This window comes from Lissotriton vulgaris, chromosome 10, assembly GCF_964263255.1.
Source record: "Lissotriton vulgaris chromosome 10, aLisVul1.2, whole genome shotgun sequence".
Lineage (NCBI taxonomy): Eukaryota > Metazoa > Chordata > Amphibia > Caudata > Salamandridae > Lissotriton > Lissotriton vulgaris.
The window spans coordinates 48582676-48604822 of NC_141698.1; the positions used below are offsets into that span (position 1 = coordinate 48582676).

The 22147-nt window shown below is 41.3% G+C and overlaps 1 protein-coding gene across 1 annotated transcript in view; it reads right to left on the reverse strand.

Moving 5' to 3' along the window:
• Positions 1 to 22147, reverse strand: part of LOC147684579 (metalloproteinase inhibitor 3-like) — a 104600-nt gene that overhangs the window by 33710 nt on the left and 48743 nt on the right. Inside the window, exon 3 of the mRNA XM_086940418.1 lies at positions 2308 to 2405. Coding sequence (XP_086796544.1) covers positions 2308 to 2405 — 98 coding nt within the window. The remainder of the gene's footprint in view (positions 1 to 2307; positions 2406 to 22147) is intronic.

Sequence of the window (22147 nt, forward strand, 5' to 3'; positions counted from 1 at the left end):
TAAAAAATATTTACTTAATTACAATTAAATTACTTCCCACCCTATTCCCTATAAACCCACAACCCACTATGGAAAATAAATTAATACAATTAACATAATTATCAATTAATCAATTAATACAAATGAATTACCAATTAACACTTTATTAACAATAAATTCAAAATGTATACCAAAAAATAAACAAAAATTTTTCAATTAATTACAGTTAAATTACTTCCCACCCTATTCCCCTATAAACCCACTTCCCGCTACAGAACTAAAAAGCTAAATTAAATTAAAAATAATTAATCATTTCTAAAAATGAATATTTAATTAAATATAATTAAATTACTTCCCACCCTATTACCCTATAAACCCACAACCCGCTACAGAATTAAATTAGGCAAAAATTAAATACCATAAAATTCTTTACTTAAAATAAATTAAACATACATTACAAAAATAATATACACTTTTCACACATATGCTAACATACAAAACACTTTAAAAAAATCGATATTATTAAAAATTCGATACATTTTAATGCCTATAATATATACTTTGATATTTTGATTTCTATATTTTGACATTCTAAATTTTTACTTCAATATTATGTCCATTCTATATATTTTTTTTTCAATATTTTATCTAGTTACCCCCACATACATCACATTGTCGATGTGGCTATCAAAATTTAGATTACTTTTAAAAATAACTCCTAACTACCTACCTCCGCCACTGGCTCCGGTTGTTAACCGTAAAGTCACTACCTTAGCATATTTGTCATTTTATTAGGGGGGAGGACATAGGGCCTGATTACGATCTTGGCAGACAGGGTTACTCCGTCACAAATGTGAAGAATATCCCATTCCCCAAATTATCCTATGAAACTTGTAATATGACGGACGGGATATCCGTCATGTTTGTGATGGAGTATCCCATCCACCAAGATCATAATCAGGCCTATAGTTTTAGACTAATTAACAGGTCATTCGCAGTGCAGTATTTAGAGAATTAATTTAGCTGCCTTTGAAGACCCCCTGGGGTAAGATCCATTAAAACCATGTAGTCAGCATAAAAAAGATGGGAGATTGATGGTTCTCCTAGTTTAGGAGGGAAGGAATAAACTTAACTCAGAAATGTTGGCGCATCAGCAATATACAAGGAAACAGGAGGGGTGCCAACAGGGTGGTGCAACCAGTGCTGCCGCACTGGGTGCTGCTTTCAGGGGGCGCTGAGTTTGCGATTTGTTTTGGGTTTTACAAGCATCGGTTGCAGCGTTCCTTGCCTCCAGCAATTTCCAGAAAGCAAGATAACTCAAGTGAATAATGTTCTTCCTGTCCTAAAATAGCACAGATGGTTAATATTCCTGCTACAGGTGCATATAATGTAAGTAGATCATTGGGCTACTGCTTTTCTAAGAAACATCCTTTTGTTACTCGTAGTTTATAAGTTAAAATCCTAATATAGAACAGTGAATTATTAACTGTAATCAATTACCCGGTCCCAGGATGCTTGTTTCCAGTCCAGGGAGGACCTGGACCTGGCCTGGCAGTTCGGGCTGCACTGTTCCCATGGGGAATAGGGTCAAGACTGATTTGCATATGGCTGGGTCTAAAATAGAAAGGCATAGGGAGCAAAAAACTATGGATTTAGGCCCAGATCTATTTGTTTTTAATATTTTTGCAGATAATCCATCAGGTCCTTGGGCGCATGAGTCTTTTACTTTTCTAATCAGGTCTTCTATAATAGACGGAAACAAAAATTCTGGGTCATTAGGCGATATAACACAACAATATCCTTCAACTACCTTGTCAGGTTTCTTATCACCCTCATATTCAGCATCATTATTTACTGTAGAGCTCTGAGATATAATTTATTCAAACCTCCTTATTGGATTAACTTCAATATTTTTAATTTACCCAAATATTTTCCTACAAACTCAATAGCCTCTTAAATGGTAGGTGTTTTAATAACCATATGACCATCAAAATCATAAAAAAGCAAAGCCAACACAGTAATCATTGACATTGTGATGATATGCTATCTCCTTGCTCCCTGTGACCAAACTACAGTAAGTAAATCAAATAACTGTGTTTCAGTGTAGTGTACTTTCCATGTGCAATGCAATTTTGTTAAATGTTTTCTGCCACAACCCGATACCTAACCGCTGGTGCAATGCTCTTAGCCCCGGAGGAATGGAAGCATGTTCTGATCAGTGAACTGAATTCTAGCCTGCTATCCTACAATGTATTGGTGCACTCCTATTGACAAGTCAAATGAGTCACCCCAGTCTCACATTTCACAAAGACACACTATTGCCCTTACCTCAAGTGTCTCAATTTCATATTGAATCAATCTGTAGTTGCCATAATGTTCATCAACCATATCAGTGAAGGTAGCACCAAGAAATTTGGCTCGAATAACTGAAAGAAACGCAGGAAATATAACAAGAATTGGTCAATTTCAAACTCAGCGACACCAACTATTGATAATGAACAGCATTATCACAATGATTAGGGAGGGGTCTACTACACTAGGCAGGTGTAAGACATTGTGTTATAAGTTGAGGTGAGTAAAACCCTACTCACGCAGAAATCACGTTCCTTGTTAGGGTGGAGTCCCAAGCAAACCCTAAATAAACCTGTGCTCTTCCCCTGGTCTCTTGGCACAAGGCAGTCAGGCTTAACTTAGAGGGAATTTGTAAAGTATTTGTTCAACACTTCAAATAGTACCATAGCGAAAACACTCCATAAAAGGATTCCACACCAGTTTAGAAAAATAGAGTAATTTTTAATAAATAAAACAAGAGCAAAATGACAAACATCCAATCAATAGAAAAGGAGATGTGCAAAAGGAGATGTGCAGGTTTCAAAGATTTCAGTGAAAATTGCACAAAAAAGCACAACCTGCCAAATCTGGTCACGTTAGACCGGGACAAAGTCACAAGTTCAGGCAGAACATGATGAAGTGTGAGCAAACTACAGGGACCCAGTTAGGCCCCCTGAACAAAAGTACTATTGTTCTGGTTGTGGAGCGTTACGAGGTTTCCCGGCGAGGATGTGTCACACAGCCAAGTTGCAGCGGAGCTGAAATGTGAGGTCCTATGTTATTGTTCAGGATCCCATAGATGAGGGCTTGTGATGTGAAGTCCAGCGTCAAGGATGCGCTAACGAGGTTGATGCAATGCATCAGTTCTGTGATGAGAGAACCTGTGTTGTCATCAAGGCTGCCATTGGTGAGGGATTCGCTATGCAAACAGGCAGAGGCGGTGGTTCCAATGCACTGCAAGTCCAATGCGAAGTGCTTTCATAGGGAGCACCCTTCCAGCAGAGGCAATGGGTTCCCCGTGGAGCAGAGGAGATGCATCAGCTGTACTTGATCCACAGATGGGTTAGCAGAGCACTTTCAAGCCCACTTCCAAGAGTGCAGGACTAGGGTGGCACCAATTGGCTGGGTAGGACTCAAGATGGAAGAGTACAAGTGCTGAGTTCACAGATGTTGGAGCATTCTGTCCTTGAGAATCTAGTCAGGAGGCAAGCCAACTAACCCTAGCAGTCACTTTGGGGTCCTGGGTGCAACAGAGGCTGGTCCAGTCCTGCTGACCTAGGCGAGGGGCAACAGGCATTAGGTCAGCAGGGTAGCGGTTCCTTACCAGCAGCAGTCCAGCAGCAGCCTTCTTCATTAAAAGCATCCACAAGTCCAGAAGTGAACTGAAGAGGTAGTGGGTGAGGTCCAATATATATAAAATATAAAAAATATAAAAATATATACCTGGTGGCCATCCTCTAGAATGTGGGAGAAGGTTCTAGAAATTCAGTTTGAAGTGCACAGGCTTCCTGTCTTCCCTACCCTGGCTCCATACTGATCACATGGGGGATTCAGCCCTTTGTGTGGCTGCAGGACACAGCCTATTTAAGAGTAAATAGGGATGTGTCCAGCTCTGCCCTTCCATCATGCCAGTGATGGCCCATCCAGGCACACCAAAGATCTCTATTGTGTGTGGTTGTCTAAGAGGAATGCACAAAGCCTAGCTATACCCAGGTATGTGGCCCAGAGACAGGCCACTAAATGGCTAAGGCAGGAAAATGTCAACTTTCTAAAAGTGTCTTTTTCAAAATATTCATTTAAAATCCGGCTTTACCATGAGAGAGGATTTTTCATTACAATTCCAAAGACACCAAACATTAACTAGTTACCTGCTCCCATTTGAAAATTATCACATATTGAATGTAATAAGGTAACTCCAATGTTAGCCTTTATGAGAGATAAGCCTTGCAGTAGTAAAAAACGAATTTAAGAGTTTTCCACTATCTGGAAATGGAACATAAAAGTATATGTCCAACGTTTTAACTGCACCCTCCCTTAAGTGCTATTCATGGCCTACCCTAGGGTGACTTATATGTTTTTAAAGGGGAGGTTTGGGCTTGGCAAAAGGTTTATTTTACCAGGTCGAAATGGCAGTTGAAAATTGCACACTCACGCAGCAATAACAGACCTGAAACATGGGACAAGTTCCAATGACTTGAGTTGCACAATCAGTGCTGTAGGTTCACAAGTAACATTTAATGTACAGGCCCTGGGTAGATGTAGCACCAGTTTACAAAGGACTTACAATTAAATTAAATATGCCATATGGGGATAAGCCAATGTTAAACAATAGTAGGGGGAAACACTCCTTTTGAATCATTTCTCTATTTAGGAAATTGTGTTTAACTGATTCAATTAATTACTATTGTGCTAGTTGGATCAGGGAACTGCCTATGTCCCTGTAGAAACTATATATGGGTAAAGGTTCAGGAACCATAGGTCTGAAACTACCAACATGCACAGCTTCTGAAATGTGTGATGAGACACAGTCACACAATGCGTGTTGGTAGTTATTTTATTGTTAATCTCTTCATGATCAATGAGGCATAATAATGAAACTTTTCATTAGTTTATGTAATTGTTTTCTTCTTGAAATGCATTCTTAATTAGGCAATTTTTATCATTGTTTAATAAACATTGTATCAACAAAACTGCATTTACTGCACATATCACATAATATTCAGTGTTCAATTTTTAAACATATAAATTCTTTTGATGACTGTGGTTGTTCGCCCTATGCATTTCGGGACCACTCGTTCCTCCGTCAGGGGCCAGTCATCATAAGCAACTTATGAAGACGAATCTACTGCTGATGACAATCAAAATCCTCTGTATAACAATCTGTACTCTCCGTAATAAAAGTCTTCATACTCTCAATTCCTCCTTCGTTCGTTATCCCTCAATTTACATGATCTCTCATCTGTGAACCAAGCGTGTACTATGGGGGAGAGTTCTAATTCATGAACTTTTACCCACAGATAAGCTAATGTTACCAGGTTTTAATGAGTGAGCCCATGCACTTTAGAACTGATTACCAGTAGAAGTGCAGAGAGTCCTAAGACCAGCACAAACAAGATCAGAAAAAATAAGGGGGAAGGCAAAATGTTTGGGTGAAGACCACCCTAAGACTGACAGGTCTAACATTAGAAAATTGGGGGATTAAACCATCCTAGCACTGGAAACCTGTATGGCCTCAGTCATATCTTTTATTGTGTCTGGCAGTGCCCCCAAACCCATTGGTTGATATTTTCTTTTGATCTAGCAACTACCATATAACAATGCAAACATATCCATATATGCACTCCACCCTGCATTTACTGCAGTTACAAACATGCATGCATTAAAGGCTGATTTAGAAATGCTTCCTCCAGAAATTAATCAGGTTTTCCCCTGGTGATGTCAAACTGAATTCTGTACAACTTGAATTGTGTGCAGCAGACAGGCAGGAAAGCCCCAAACAGAGCGAACTGTAGTAACTGAATAAGACTTCAACATCTGCCTGATTGAAGGCAAATCTTTAGAATTATTTTACCAAAGATGCAGATTTGTATAATTATAGATGAATCATGGCCACATTAAACTCCAGCGATCCCAAGACAATGTTTGATGCCACTGACCTGTTACAGAGGGCTATCAGGCAAAAGCCAGATTGATGGGCCGTACACATGACAAGAATCTCTGTTTTGTTTGAATTCATTTTTAGAAAGTTGTGTCCTATCCATTCAACCACTTCTGAGAGGCAGTTCCTAAGGTTTGGACTGTCTTGTGATCTCCAGCCAGATGCAAAATAAATTGAGTATTGTAGAAAATGGGGTTTTTAAGTGATGGGGGTGAAAACCCTTCTTAACAACAACAACAACAACAAATCCTTGTCAGGATGAACCACAAAAGTCACGAAATTAACCTGTACTTTACCCTCTAGTAGCTATGCACAAAAGCAGACAGGCTCATAATTGAGGAAATGTGTTAAATATTTTAAGCAGTATACAAACAGTAATAAATCCCCACCAAAGTAGAAACATGGAGTACTATTTATTAAACCATATGAGACCTAAACAGCAAAAATCCAATCAGTAGAACAGCGGGAGCTTTTTTGTAAGAAAAAGTAGAGGCTACAGGATCAAAGAGCCAACCACAGACCTCTAGTTGCGCAAGACCGGGACTAATTTGAATGTTATGGTCAACAGTGATGGACAACGGGTCAGATACAAGAAGTAGTTTGGGTCCTGTCTCGGCTTACCTTTGGACTTAGAACATTTTTTGAGGAAGAATGCCTGCAGAGGTAAAGTTCAGGGCGTCACGGCAGCCAGAAATGTGCAAAGAGGGGGAGGTGTCGTTGTCACTTTTTTGGAAGTCGAAAATCTAAAATGGAAAAAATCTGCAGGCTTTAGGCACTGATCGGTCCATGAGGCTGGATACCATTGCAGAGAGGAGCCGCTGAATAGAAATTGCTGCTGCGGAGAAGAACGTCCAAAGTCAAGCCAACAGGTGATGCATTGTGGGTAGATCAGCAAGAAGGTTGGTCCTGGTCTCCTGTTGGTTCTCAGGCAACGTTTTAGTGAACATTTTCTAAGTCCCAAGTTTTGGTTTTTGGATTTTGGTTGTTTTAGTACCTTCAGTTTTATTTACATAGGTAGGTTCAGAACTGGGTTGGTACCACTTGGAAGGTAGGACTCACTTCAGGCAGGTGCAGGGTTCAAATTGTTGGAGCTTTTTCTGTACCTGTAGCTCAGAACAGAAGACCAGCCAATCAGCACTTGGATTGGGATCTAGCAGCAAGGTACTTATTTAATGCAATAATGTTACCCAATGTTATCCTTTGGGAGAGGCAGCCCTCATGGTAATGAAAAACAAATTTAGGGGCTTTTCACTACCAGGACATATAAAACTTAAAAGTACATATCCACATTTTAACATACAGAGCACCCTCTTATTATTAAGAAACTCAATTGTTTTCATTTTATTACTCTTGAAAGGATGAAAGGCTATGCCTTTCACTATTAAAATCTGTGTTTTTCGGTAAACACACAGATCTCAACAAAGTGGCTGTGAAATATTTTATATAGCATGATTATGATTCAAAATGGGTGTTAGTGTGTACTACATGTAAAAATGTTAGGTAAACTCTAGAACAATCCTTACACAAAACTAGGTCAATTTACAAAGAGGCATTTGTGGCATAAATCGCTGCACACCTAATTTGTTTGCTTTAAGCATCAATAGCTAATGTGGAACAACTCCCCAGGAGTCAAACCGCAAGGTTCCCCTATCGTAAAACAGAATGGAGTTTACAGACATACTTTTAGTATTGGGGCAGCTCCCTACAATATTTATCATAAGTAAATTTGGACAAGAAGAAGAAAGTGATCCTTGACTTCAGGATGTCAAGTGAAATAAAGTCACACTAAACTTAACAAATCAGCCAGCAGATTTCATCCTACTTAGGATACTTCTTCTGAGCAATTGTAACATTTTTATCAAATGTACCATAAAGTTCAACTGAGGTTGGTGTTTAATAGGTCAAAGAGAGAATCTTAATGTGTTCACCAACAAGTTTAAAGTTCACGGTACATAGGATTTGTATAAGAAGAGCAGTAATAGAAGTGGTGTACAGTGAGGGCCTAAGTAGGCCTATAAGAAGTAAGGAGACATGCAAATGGTGTCTTTGGCTTGTTCCGATCCACTGCTGACAAGAGGAAAACTCTAACACAGCTTGAGGTAGAAGGTAAAAGTTTATTCCCTAAGCTTCCCAGTGCAGCTATCCATAAAGTAGACACTGATCAACTGACTCTCACACTCTAAACCACAAAACAGGCTGAACTCAAATGGCATAGGATCATTCTAGGTAGTGTGTATATATATATATATATATATATTCACTGAAAAAAACAAAGGTTAAAGTAACATTATAGTTAGGTGAATATGTCAGTTTTGAACTAAAATAAACATAATTTTACCAGTTATAGCTAACTATAACTTGCACCTCCTCCATGCACTGCTTATGGCCTCATATATTACATTACTCATGACATGTTCTATGACATCTCTGATGACATCCCAAATGACATCAATGATGACATCATCCTATTATTTTGCTCACATTTCTCTGTAAACAGGTATGGCATTAGAGCTATGCAAACAACTGTAAAATAGCTCAGAATTATATGAAGCATCATTAATGCCATCACAATACAACTCCCTTAGGTGTAGCAAGCATGTGTTATGTAAAATATTGACCCTATACCATACACTTCATGGAAGCTGAGTTCACATTAACAATCAAACACAGATATATGAGAAATCTTCTTTACACATAGGGGCCGATTCCAATTCGGTAAAATCCCGTACGAATAGCCCTACGGAGCATTTTTCCCGTACAAATCGTATCCTCGAATGTCCCCGTACGTAAGATGTTGTATGAATCGTTGCGAACCATACGATAAGCAAGGGAAAATCCGTACGATACGGACCCTGAAAGTGAACCTTACGAATCGTAAACATGCCGTACGACCCGACAAGTACGATCCGGACCGGGGAATAAGTACGCGATTCATACGGTGAACGTCGCGTATGAGCAATTCGTATGGAGAGACACACAATCACATAGGGTACGGTTCGTACACCCCATGATCATAGAGGTACGGTTCGTACACCCCATGATCTTAGGGGTACGGCTTACACCTAAGATCATGGGGTACGGTTCGTACACCCCATGATTGTAGGGGTACGGTTTGTACACCCCATGATCGTAGGTGTACGAATCGTACCCCTATGATCATGGGGTGTACGAACCGTACCCCATGATCTTAGGTGTAAGCCGTACCCCTAAGATCATGGGGTGTACGAACCGTACCTCTATGATCATGGGGTGTACGAACCGTACCCTATGTGATTGTGTGTCTCTCCATACGAATTGCACATACGCGACGTTCACTGTGTGTATCACGTACTCATTTCCCGGTCCGGATCGTACTTGTCGGGTCGTTCGGCATTTTTACGATTCGTAAGGTTCACTTTCAGGGTCCGTATCGTACGGATTTTCCCTTGCTTATCGTATGGTTCGCAACGATTCAGACGTATTTTTTTACTACGGATCGTACTACGCAATTTGGACGGATTTGTACGATTAGTACGGAAACGGCTATGCATTCGAATCGTCGTATGGATTTGTTTCCCGAATCGGGACGACCCCATAGTGTCAATATGTATACAACTGTTCTGAGAAAACCACGTTTCTCAAAATACTCAACGTCTGTTCCAATAATAATTTCCTACTATGGACAGCTTTTATCAGCATCAAACCCCTGACAGCCACTGAACCTGCATTGAGAAATGAAGTTGATATGAGTAGAAAGGTAGATACTGTAAACAGTGTTCACTCTATGGAAGAAGTTTACTATGCAACACACTGTTTGCAGACAGTCTAACTCTCATGAGAAATACACTACAAAGTATTAAAAAGTAATTACTATGAACAGAGTACACTCTATGCAACACTAAATCAATCAAACATGGTTTGTAAAGTACACTACTCACCCATGAGAGTCTCAAGGCACTGGGGGAGGGTGTGAGCATCTCCACTGGGGCTATTCGAAGAGCCAAGTCTGAAGGTCCTTCCTGAATTGCTTCATTGTCGGGCTCCATCGGAGGTGAAGGGGGAGTTCATTCTAGGTCTTGGCTGCAAGGTAGGAGAAGGATCTTCCACCTGCTCTGGTCCTGTGAAAACGTGGGACGGTGGCTAGGGTGAGGTTGGCTGAGCGAAGGTTTCTCTTGGAGGTGTGGAAGGCGATTCGGTCGTTGGGGTATTCGGGTCCGGTGTTGTGGGGGGCTTTGTAAACGTGTGTGAGCAGCTTGAAGGTAATTCTTCTTTTGACATGGAGCCAGTGGATGTCGAGGAGGTGTTAGGTGATGTGGTTGTGTCATGGGATATCGAGGATAAACCCGGCTGCGGCGTTCTGGACGATCTGGAGTTTGCGGGGGAGTTTTTTGTTGATTCTGGCGTAGAGGACGTTGCCATAGTCCAGTGTGCTGGTGATGAGTGCACAAGTAACGGTCGGGGAATGCACTTCAACACCCTGCTAAATATCAAGAGGGTGTTGAAGAAAGCAGAGGAAACTGCGCTGATCTGGCGATTCACGGTGAGTGATGCATCGAGTATGATGCTGAAGTTGTGTGCATGTTCTGTTGGAGTCAGCGGGTTTACGAGCGTGGGGGCCATCAGGTGTCGTCCCATGCAGAAAGGGTGGACCAGAGGATGAGGACTTCTGTTTTCTCAAAGTTGAGCTTCAGGCAGCTGTTCCTCATCCAGGTTGCGACGGCTTTCATCCCTTCTTTGAATTCTGCCTGGTGATGTCGGGTCCCTTGGTGAGCTGAATGTCATTGGGGTAGGAGACGATGTTGAGCCCATGGTTTCTGACGATGGTTGTGAGGGGGCTATTTAGACGTTGAAGACTGTGGGACTGAGGGAGGATCCTTGGGGTACTACGCATCTGAGCTCTGTTAGTTTTGAGAGGAAGGTTGGGAGTCTTATTCTCTGTGTTCTACCTGAGAGTAAAGATTGTATCCAGACTAAGGCCTTTCCTTGGATGCCAGCGTCGTGGAGCCTGGTGGCTAGTGTGCAGTGGGGGACGGTGTTGAAGGTTGCTGATAGGTGAAGGAGGATAAGGGCTGCTGTATGGCCTTGTTCGAGGAGGGCGCGGATGTCATCAGTGGTGGCAAGGAGGGCGGTCTTGGTACTGTGGTTGCAGCGGAATTTGAATTGAGAGATGACTAGGATGTTGTTGTTTTCTATGAAGCGTACTAGCTGTGTGTTGATGGCCTTTTCAATGGCTTTGGCAGCAAAAGGAAGCAGTGATATGGACCTGAAGTTCTTGAGGTCCGTCTCTGGGGAGCAGTTGAAAGTTCAGCATAGTTCGAGTGCGATGGCAGTGGCGTCCTTGTGGAAGATATGTGGCAGGCGGGGGTCAGAATGTGCTCTGGAGAGGATGCTCTTTATTGTCTTTAAGCTGTCTGCTGTGGTGAGGGGTGTCCAGGCCTGAAGGGTCTGTTGGGTGGCGTCATTGGGGGTGGGGGTTGGTGTGAGAAGTTTGCCTGGCATATGTTGTCCACTATTCTAGTGGGCACCTTGCACCAGTCTAAACGACCCTTATGATGATGGTTGTAAAGTCAACCGTATAGATCATCTATTCTAGTGGTAGCGTGGACCAGCAGTCTTAGGCTAAAACTTCAGAGAGCATGTGAAGCAAGCTGTTTTACCAATTATAATCCCTTGAATACCAAATGAAAGGACACCACACAAGGTATACATCAAATATATATGTATTTATTACTAACACAACCCCTCTGATCCCTTTATGAGGTCAGAGTTCGAGATACGTTACAAGTTACTCATTAAGCATACTATAAATTGCACAAATACAATTCTGCTCTAGGGGCCTCACAAACCGTATACTAAGTAAGTGGTATAAGGACCCCTTCAGAAATAATGAATAGGCCTAGGGAATCGCTGGGGCTACAATGGACAACCAAAGGTTTGGAAGAAGGAGGCCCACGGGAGACGCGTGCAGTGTCTAAACACAGTCGTGGGTTACCATTGAGTTACAATGAAGATCACAGAAGTTACACAAGTACAATTTTAGGACACTTCCAGATGGACTTGGATGGAACCCTTTTAAACTAGGACACTTTGAGAGTCAAGACCCATGGGAGCACCGGAGTACTCGAGTTACCTCACCCAGGGATGCCGGGTTCATAGGTGTCTTTTCGTGTCGGGTTTTATGGTCGTTTTCAATGGAGATCTGCAAAGAAGTGCTGCAGGCGACCAGAGAAAAAGTATCCGGGTGGATCCAAGGGTGGATTGAAGATCTGAAGAACCTGAAAGCAGAGGGGACAGAGTCTGGGTCACTAGCCAGTGGCCAGGAAGGAACCAGGAAGGAGCCAGGCGATGTCACGTTGAATCAGGTGAAGAAGGTGAAGTTTGTCTCTGCAGCTACGAGGACCAGGGCGTCGACGATGACCAGGAGCTAGACTCGAACTGTCCCACAAAGGATCTAGTTGACTGCGGTGTCGGTATCCGGATTCGACCCAACAAGCCTTGGCAACTGCAACCCACGCAGGAAGTGAAGATTGGCTTCTGTTCAGACCAGCAAGGCTTTGGGCACTTCTCTTTTGCAGGGAAGCAGGAACAAGGCTGGAGCAACCAGGCCAGTGGTGTAGATTCAAAGAAAAGTCCTCAGAGGGCTAAGTAGCCAGCAGGCTAGCAACAGGGAAGATGTGTCAAGCTGAAATGCAAGAGCAGGCCCCAGGTGGCACTCAAGGAGTGTGGAGGGCTGAGCTTCGGTGCAAATGGCGCTCAGGTCTGGGGCTTCTCAAACCCCAATGCACAACTTCGAGGGTGCCTCGGTCGTTGCACTGTTAGCAAAATGCAGGATGTCCAGGGTGTCCGGTCCCATGTCTCTCGTGTCCGCCACAGGTCTCAGCTTTGCTGTGGATGTGGCTCAGAGTCGGCGAAGTCTGGAAGTCCAATTCTTGAGTAGCTGAGTCTTCGGGTTCCGGGAGGAATGTCGACAAAGCAAACCGGCTAAATACTGGTGGTGCCTGTTTGCACAGGGTGGTCACTCAAGGGAGATGTCTTCAGTCTTCTAGTCGATGTAGAACGTCGAAGGTCCAGAAGTTTCATTTCAGAGTTTCAGTCCAGGATAATCTAAAGTCTCTAGACACAGCTCCTATCTTTATACCAATTTAAGGGTCTGGATTACCTGCTAGGTCCGTCCTTTGGGTGGGCCTGGGAAGAGGGTGGTTGCACCCCTTTCCCTTTGTCCAGTTTCACGCCAGAACGAGGCTGGAGTGCCCCAGCACTGGTTTGAACCGGGCTATGCATGGAGCACCTTGTGTGTCCCAGGCAGTGTCTGGAAAAGCATCTGCCCCAATACACAAAACCCTGTCTGGAGAGGTGCTGGCACCTCCCTGGACAGGAATCATACTGTCCAGGCCTCCCCTGCTGGAGTTTCGTCCAGCAGCAGGAGGTCAGACTTGTGTCTGTGGCAGCAACATCCATTTTGTGATGATGAGGCTCTGTTTAACTTTAACCGGGTAAAGCAGTAACTACATGTCTTCTCCCTCTAGAAGGGTGGACTGCTACGCCCCCCCCGCCAGGACTGGCAGGGGGTAGTATTCCAAAGTGTTTGACACCTTTTTCGACATGTTTCGATAAAGCCAAACCAAAGTTAGCATTAACCGCGAGGATTATAATGCACTTAAGGGTATATGGTATGGCTATATCATAGAACAGCTATAAGGAGATGGTACCGAAAGCTGTAGAGGGGCTCAGCTCATTCTAGGGCACCCTCTCACATAAAACCAAGCACTCCGCCTTCAGGATTGTTAAGGCCTGCCATAAGAGTGACTTATAGGTATATATGTGTCTATATATAAGGGTAGATATAGGTATACTATATCTAAGAAAGGGGTGATTACACCACCTTACCCAGGCTGGGTGATCAGCCTGTGGTGTCAGTTTAGATAGCCAGCCAGGGGTGGCATAATACATGCTGCAGCCCCTGGTAGGCCTTGGATGCACCTATGCCCTGGGTACCTAGAGTACACTATACAGGGGCTCACAAAGGTGACCCAATATCCAATATGGCATGTACCTAAGGTAAATGGAGTCCATTTTATAGGGAGAGCAGATGGCCTTGGGCCCTGAATAGCAGGATCCCAGGCCAGCTAAGTCGAAAACCAGCAAAACACTAGGCAAAAAGTTGGGGGTAACCATATAGTCAGATATCCAACTTCCTACAGTTGGGATTAGGGCAGTGCAGTGGTCTTGGTCGTCGAAGTTGTCATAGAATGTCTTGATCTTGAGGTGAAAGAAGGAGCTGAGTTTGTTGCAGAGGTCTTGGGAGGGAGGGACGTTGGTTGTTTTGCTGCTAGGTTTGGCAAATTCCTGTATGATAGCGAAGAGTTCCTTGGAGTTGTGGGCGGTGGAGAGGATTCTGTCTTGGATGAAGTTTTTCTTAGTTGATTTGATAGGTTGGTGGTGTGCTGTGATGGCTGTTTTGTAGGCAGAGTGTGCTTCCACGGTTTTGCTTTTACTCCACGTCTTCTACAGTCGTTAGCAGGAGCTCTTGGATTCTTGGAGATCAGTGGTGAACCAGTTGGCTTTCTTGTTGTGTCATCTCGTGGTGTCCTGACACTTCGCAAAAAAGATACTATTCACTTTAAACAGCCACGGTCTGAAGGTGCTAAAGATCATACTACCTGCAGCCTTCCCACTGTGGTGGTAGCTTCACAGATTGCCCACCTTCTGAAGCAAAGTAAGCACATGTACATAGGTTAATACATGGTTCACACTGTCTTCTATGTTGCATAGAAAACATCATGCTGAGATGATTCTATCTAATAACTCAAGGCTGCTCACAATACTTGGTATGTAGTATGTAGAATCTTTGCCCTGTTGCATACTTTTTCTGCTGAGCTACAACACTGTGTGGAACATACTGGACACAAGTCATCAACTGTCACCTGCACAAAGGGTTACTCTTCACTGCAAAGATTTATAAAGTTTAAAAAAAAAGAGGTAACAGCAATGTTCCCTCAAATTATTTTCTCTTGTGTGTGTCAATGGTATATTTATGAATGTACCTTTTCTGACTGTATGCAGGAAAGTGAGTGGTAAGTGAGTGGTGAGTAAGACACCACATCTGAATGGTGTTGGTGGGAGCCAGAAAGGATTGGTTAATGGCTGAAGATACCCAAACATCATGAATATCAAAAAACAGTTAACGAAACATAAGCATATCCTCTGCTGATTCTAACAGCTATCTAGTTCTACACTCTGGACTAAAATTTTGCATGAGTAGAAAATTGACTTGCATGGTAGAGAGTGGCATATTTTTCTCTTTGACATTTGAAAACAAAATAAAACTGCCCCATAGAGGACATCACAGAACTCCCAAAATGAGGCATGGCCAGAAAACATACTCAAGAATCCTGCCTGATGATCTAAAAAATGAGGTTGTGAGTGGGGACTGTAGTGCCACTTTGGGTGAAGTCAGAGCTCCTTTCAAACAATAAAGATACTTTCTAGCACTGCCCACATCACAGGTAATCACTATTCGATATGGAATTAACAAAAGAAGGAAAAGAGAGCAAATTTAGCTTTTGGTTGCAGCCCCCACCATAAAGGAAAACTAAATGCTGGTGAAATGTATCTGTGGGAAATAGATTTTTCTTGTAGGAAAGTGCAGTTGGTTAATTCAACTTGGCGTAACCGAAGGGTCACGGTTTTTAATTGTGCTTGGTGTTCTGGAAGTGCACAACTAATCTGTTATGTTATAACGATAGGACATGCATTCACTGTAAGTATAAAAATGTGCAAAATTACATATTAATTTGAAGTATATCTAATCATTATTTGAAGATATCGTTTGACTAGTATTGTTTTTTTTAAATGTATTTGTGTTTGATAGAGCGCGAACTTGACCCGTTAGGGTATCAGATCACTTTACAGGATTAACAAGTTGTATACAAGAGACTTGGGGGGGGTGGAAACATTTGGGATAAAAACATGTAAATACATTTTACTAGAACAAGAGGTCCCAGATCCCAAGGTGGGATGCCCAGAGGTGCTGGGTGGATAGCATCCGGATATTTCAAGGTGTGGCAGTAATCAGAAGTAGAACAAAGTCGCTGAGGTGATTGCAAAGCAAGATTTAGGAGATGAATTTGCCCATTAGGAATGTTTTGGCCTCATGTTTAAAGCGTGCCAGAGATGGAATTCTTCTAATGGCGGGCGGGAGTGAGTTCCATTTTCCTGGTGCGGCTCCAGAGAAGGCCTGATTGTACGTTTTTTTTCGGAAAGCATGCCGGTTGGAGCAAGAGGTTTCTGGCAGACCGGGACTTTCTGGCTATACCATGAGTTTCTGGGCAAGAAATGCAGACAGTTTGAGTATAGAGCCTTGTGCGTGATACATGCCAGTTTAAGTTGGATTCTGGCCTCAAGAGGAAGCCAGTTCAGAGCTTGCAGGTGTGGTGAGATGTGGTTGAATTACCTTGAACCTGTTAGTAGTCTGGTGGCCTTTTAATGGGGCTAGGAAGATCTTGGGTAACCTGAGAAGGCAGAGCACCCATATTCCAGTCTAGAGATGATTGGTGCCTGGACTGACATTTTTAGGTCGGGAGTGTCAAGGAAAGGTTTCACATTTCTTGGGTAGCCCAGGTGAAATCTGGCTGATTTGGCCATCGGGTTGATGTGGTCAAGCATGTTCAAGCTGCAATCTATGGTTATTCCAAGGGATTTGAATGTCAGGGTTGGTTTTGGGTGGGGAGATTAGGAGAAATTTAGTTATTTTTGCATTGAGTTTGAGTTGGTCAGAGGTGAGTCATTGAACAGTCAATTTCAAGGCCTCATTCAAGGAAAGAATCTCCTCAGGAGAAGTGATTTTGATGTAGCTCTGGGAGTCATCTGCATACATGTGGTAGGAGATATTTGCAGTGCGTAGGACTGAGGCTAGCGGTTCGAGGTAACGATTGAAGAGGGTAGGGGACAGGGTTCATCCTTGGGGACTCCAACCGTGATTGGAGAGAGAGCAGACAAGTTACAGTTGATTAAGAATCTATGTGAGCGGTTCTGAGGAAGGACCTAAACCATTCAAGAACAGGACCCTCCAGTCCTATCCTGAGTTTGAGAAGTTCAAGGAGTTTTTCGTGATTGACGTATTGAAAGCCGAGGATAGATCTAGGAGGATTAGACACATGTTTTGCCTTGATCAAGGGCTTGGAGGGCATCATCCACGATGTGAAGAAAGATGGTTTTGGTGCATACCCAGGCCAGAATCCGGATTGGAAGTTGGTGATGTGTTGGCTCAACTTCTGTTGTACACATTTCTCCAGAACTTTAGCTAGGAGTGGGGTATTAGATATAGATCTAAAGTTGTCAGGGGAAGCAGGATCCAGTGTAGGTTTTTTTAAGGTGGGGAGGACTTGGCCAGCTTTCAGAGAGTCAGGTATCGTCCCCTGTAGAAGATAGGCATTGATTATTGCAGTCCAACTAGGAATGATGGATTGAGAGGCGGCGGCTAAGCAATTAGAGAGGAGTGGGTCATTAAAGTGGTTGTTCGGATTCAAGGAGTTTAGAATTTTCGAGATGGAATGTTCCTAATAAACTTTGGAGTTGGACCAGTGCGCTTGGTTTTTGAGTGATGTCTGGGGGGGTAGCGCAGAGAGAGGAGGCAGATCTGGAAGTGGTTGGGAAGTTGTTGGGAGTAAGTGGTGGATCTAAGTTTGTTTCCTGGGGCAGTGATTTTGTCAGAGAAGAAGGAGGAGAATTCCCCGCATGATATTAGGAATTTAGGGGTTTCTTTAGAGGTTTTATCCAGTTTGATAGATTGGTGTTTGACCATTTCAAGACTTTTCAAGGTCTGTTCTTGGTGTTCCCCAGTTCTGATCTGAAGAATTATTTTTTGGAGTTGAGGTTGTTCCTATTATAGGCATTTCTGGTCCGGCGGAGAAGTTTTAAATGTGTGTCTGAAGGGTGCTGTCTCCAGTTCCTTTCTGTCTGCCGGAAGGATCTCCTCTCATTGTTGAGGGATCCATTGAACCACGGGTTTCTGTCTTTGATTTGGGTTCTTTTTAGTTTTAGCGGAGCAAGATCATCCAGAATGTTAGATTTAGTCACAGAGTAATGTTTATTGAGGTTGTTGACCGTTGTGATATGAGGTGGGGATGTCAGACTTGCATCGAGCAGCCAGTTCCCCGTGATCAAGGTTCTGCGTGTCTCTAACCTAACATTTTGGAATCACAGGTTGCGGTGCCCTTGTCTTGTGGGTACCTGGTAATAGGAAAGTGATAGCGTGGTGGTCAGATCAGTCATATGGGTCTATAGAGATAAGTTTGACTTCTGACTCCTTAGCGATAATCCAGTCTAGAGTGCCGCCTTTCGAGTAGAACATATTCAATTTATTAAATACATTCCTTTTTCAAAATCATTAGGGTTTCATTTTAAATGTGACCCCCAAATACAAACTATAGGAACCTCCCTACTTACATTTCAATGAACAGGTTACAAATGTCATCATTAGGATCACTATCTGTGGAAATCAGTATAAAAATTCCTTCCCCACATATTTCCCACCCATAAAAGTCACAAGAATTTCTTTTGCAACATATCAAAAGATGCATGCTTTGAATTGAAGATCATTGCAAATTCCACACATGTTATATGTACATACTTTTGACACAAGAGATATTTACATTGTGCAGCATGAAGAGCATTGTGGTATTCAAAAGTTGTAGTAAACAAGTTTTTAATATCACAATTTCAGATATGAGCAAAATTTGTAAAGAATTCTAATACATTAGTTCAGAAGACAAAGTCCCACTTTGCTCTTTAAAGGAAAACAAAGAAATGTCAGTGTTCACATATTCAGAGGGCTTGGTCAGGATTGTCCTTAGGCACCGTGAATATAAGGTGTGAGGAAGACTGTTCAAGGGTCATCATTTGCTTGGATGAGAGGCGGTAGACAGACAGTGTCATAAAACAGGCAGAGCTTTAGCACCACGTTTATCTTTAGTGAAGCTCATGTAGATTTTCCTAGTATTAATGAAGGAAACTCTAAATTTTAATAACGACATGGAGGCACGTATTATGCTTCTGTTACCCTGCTTTATACTAATAGAAGAAGCAATAAGCACAAGAAAACTAAATTCCCATAAGGCTTAATGACAACATACCAACGGGAGAATAACAGAGGGGTATTAATAAAATGAGTCAAAGATATGGAAATTCTATAACACCTATCTTGATCGCAATCAGGAGTATTCCCACTTATATCTAGTTTGTTTACTGTCTGGATGGAGGCTAGCATTCTCCATGTATTGGCGGTGAATTTTTCACCCACTTAATGCATTTTTCCCTTCTAGCCAACAATATCTGTAGAAAGAGAATATTCTCCTGATCTTTATTCAGCTTAGAGTTATTTGGGTTATGCTGACTTATCCCAACAATAACCCGGTCTATACTCACCTCCACTTGCTGTCCCAACAGCTTGGATAAGATCTTACCCGTCTCTCTCCAAAATTACTCGAGTTGGGGGCACTGCCGAAACATATGGCGGTCGTCTGCGCCATCTTCTCCACATTTAGGGCGGCTTTTCGACATTTGAGTGTTGATTTTAGACAACCTCTTTGGTTTTTAATATGCTCTGTGAGTGGTAAATAAGTGATTTTTCCTCAGAGGGGCAGATTTCACAAATCGCCAACAAGTAGCCATTGATAATTGCCATTTATGTTGAATATCCAGCTCTGGCAGTTCCTTTCCCCAGAGCTCGCTTGGAATGTTGTATTCTTCTTCCCCTGCTTGAATTAGGGCCCAGTACCAACATGAGATTTCTTTTTTGTTATTCATATTTCCCTGCAACTTTCTCTCCATAATGCTGTCCCCGGGTTGATTTTGTTTTTGACTATTAACCCAGCTTGTTAGTTGGTAGTACTTAAATCTCGCAAGCCTGCCCGTAGTCATTTAATTGAGAACTTCTCACCCTATAATTGAGTTTTGTTCAATTAACTGTCCCCGGTAACTGGACATAATATCGACTACATATTATCGAATGGACAAAATATCGACGGAAAAATATCGACTTTAACTAAATATCGACTATAGGAATATCGTTGGACAAAATATCGACAGAAAAAATGACCAAAAAATTTCGAATACAAATATATCGACTCAAAAATATCGACCAGACAAAATATCGAAAAATAGTGAAAGTAAAAAATATCGAGAATATGTAGAAAAAAATGTTAAAAAAAAATAATATATATTAATATAAATAAATAGTAGTTAATGTTTAGGAGCGGGTTGTGGGTTTATAGGGGAATAGGGTGGGAAGTAATTTAATAATAATTAATTAATTAATATATGTTTGTTAATTGTTTTAATTAGATTTTAATTGGTAATTAATTAAAATTAATTAGTTAATTGTTTTATTAAGTATTTAGCATATTATTTAATTGATTAATTGGTAATTAATTAATAATAATTAGTGATTTTTTTATTATTGATGTGTATATTTTTTTAATTGATAAATTGGTTATTAATTAATAATACTTAGTGATTTATTTTATTATTAATTAGCATATTATTGAAATTTAAAAATTGGTTAAAAATTAATTATAATGAGTTAATTATCTTATTAATATTTTGCATTTTATTTTAATTCATTAATTGGTAATTAATTAATAATAATGACTTAATTACATTAATTGGATGCATTTAAATTTAATGTATAAATTTATGTTCATGTTAATTAATTAATTGGAATTAAACAATATTAATTAATCACATTTATTATTATAGCTAATGTGATAATATATTTTCTTTTTGTTTTTGTTAATTATTTTTTTTTTTAATTAAATATTAATGTTTAATGTTGTGTACATTATTATTTATAGTGTTCAGGGTCAGTTAAATAATTTTTGGTATAGGGTAATTTTTTAGGGTTCTGGGTCATTTTTCTGTTCGTGAGTAAAGGTGTATTTAGTGGGATTTGGGAGTTTTTTCAGGTTGTGGGTAAAGGTGTATTTTTTGGGGTCAGGGTCAGTTTTTAGTTTGTGGGTAAAGGGGTATTTATAGGGTTTAGGGTCAGTTTTCAGTGTGTGGGTAAAGGGGTATTTATAGGGTTCTGGGTCAGTTTTTAGGTGTTGGGTAAAGGGGTTTTTTTTGTTGAGGGTCAGTTTTCAGTTTGTGGGTAAAGGGGTATTTGTAGGGTTCAGGGTCAGTTTTCAGTTTGTGGGTAAAGGAGTTTTTTAAAGGTTCTGGGTCAGTTTTCAGTTCTTGGGTAAAGGTGTATTTTTTGGGTTGAGGGTCAGTTTTCAGTTTGTGGGTAAAGGGGTATTTGTAGGGTTCAGGGTCAGTTTTCAGTTTGTGGGTAAAGGAGTTTTTTAAAGGTTCAGGGTCAGTTTTCAGTTCTTGGGTAAAGGTGTATTTTTTGGGATCAGGGTCAGTTTTCAGTTTGTGGGTAAAGGGGTATTTTTGGGGTTCAGGGTCAGTTTTCAGTTCTTGGGTAAAGGGGTATTTTTAGGGTTGAGGGTCAGTTTTCAGTTTGTGGGTAAAGGGGTATTTGTAGGGTTCAGGGTCAGTTTTCAGTTTGTGGGTAAAGGAGTTTTTTAAAGGTTCAGGGTCAGTTTTCTGTTCTTGGGTAAAGGTGTATTTTTGGGGATCAGGGTCAGTTTTCAGTTTGTGGGTAAAGGGGTATTTTTGGGGTTCTGGGTCAGTTTTCAGTTCTTGGGTAAAGGGGTATTTTTTGGGTTGAGGTCAGTTTTCAGTTTGTGGGTAAAGGGGTATTTGTAGGGTTCAGGGTCAGTTTTCAGTTTGTGGGTAAAGGAGTTTTTTAAAGGGTCAGGGTCAGTTTTCAGTTCTTGGGTAAAGGTGTATGTTTTTGGGATCAGGGTCAGTTTTCTGTTTGTGGGTAAAGGGGTATTTTTGGGGCTCTGGGTCAATTTTAAGTTCTTGGGTAAAGGGGTATTTTTGGGGTTGAGGGTCAGTTTTCAGTTTCTGAGTAAAGGGGTATTTGTAGGGTTCAGGGTTAGTTTTAAGTTTGTGGATAAAGGGGTATTTGTAGGGTTCTGGGTCAGTTTTGGGCTTTGGGGTGAAGGGGTATTTTTAGTGTTCAGGGACAGTTTAGGGTATTTTGGAGTGCTGGTGTATAGTGTAAAATAAAACACTTATACATTAAAGCTATTACAGGAAAATAAAAGAAATATAACTTTACATTATTAAGTTTTACTTTTATCTAAAAAA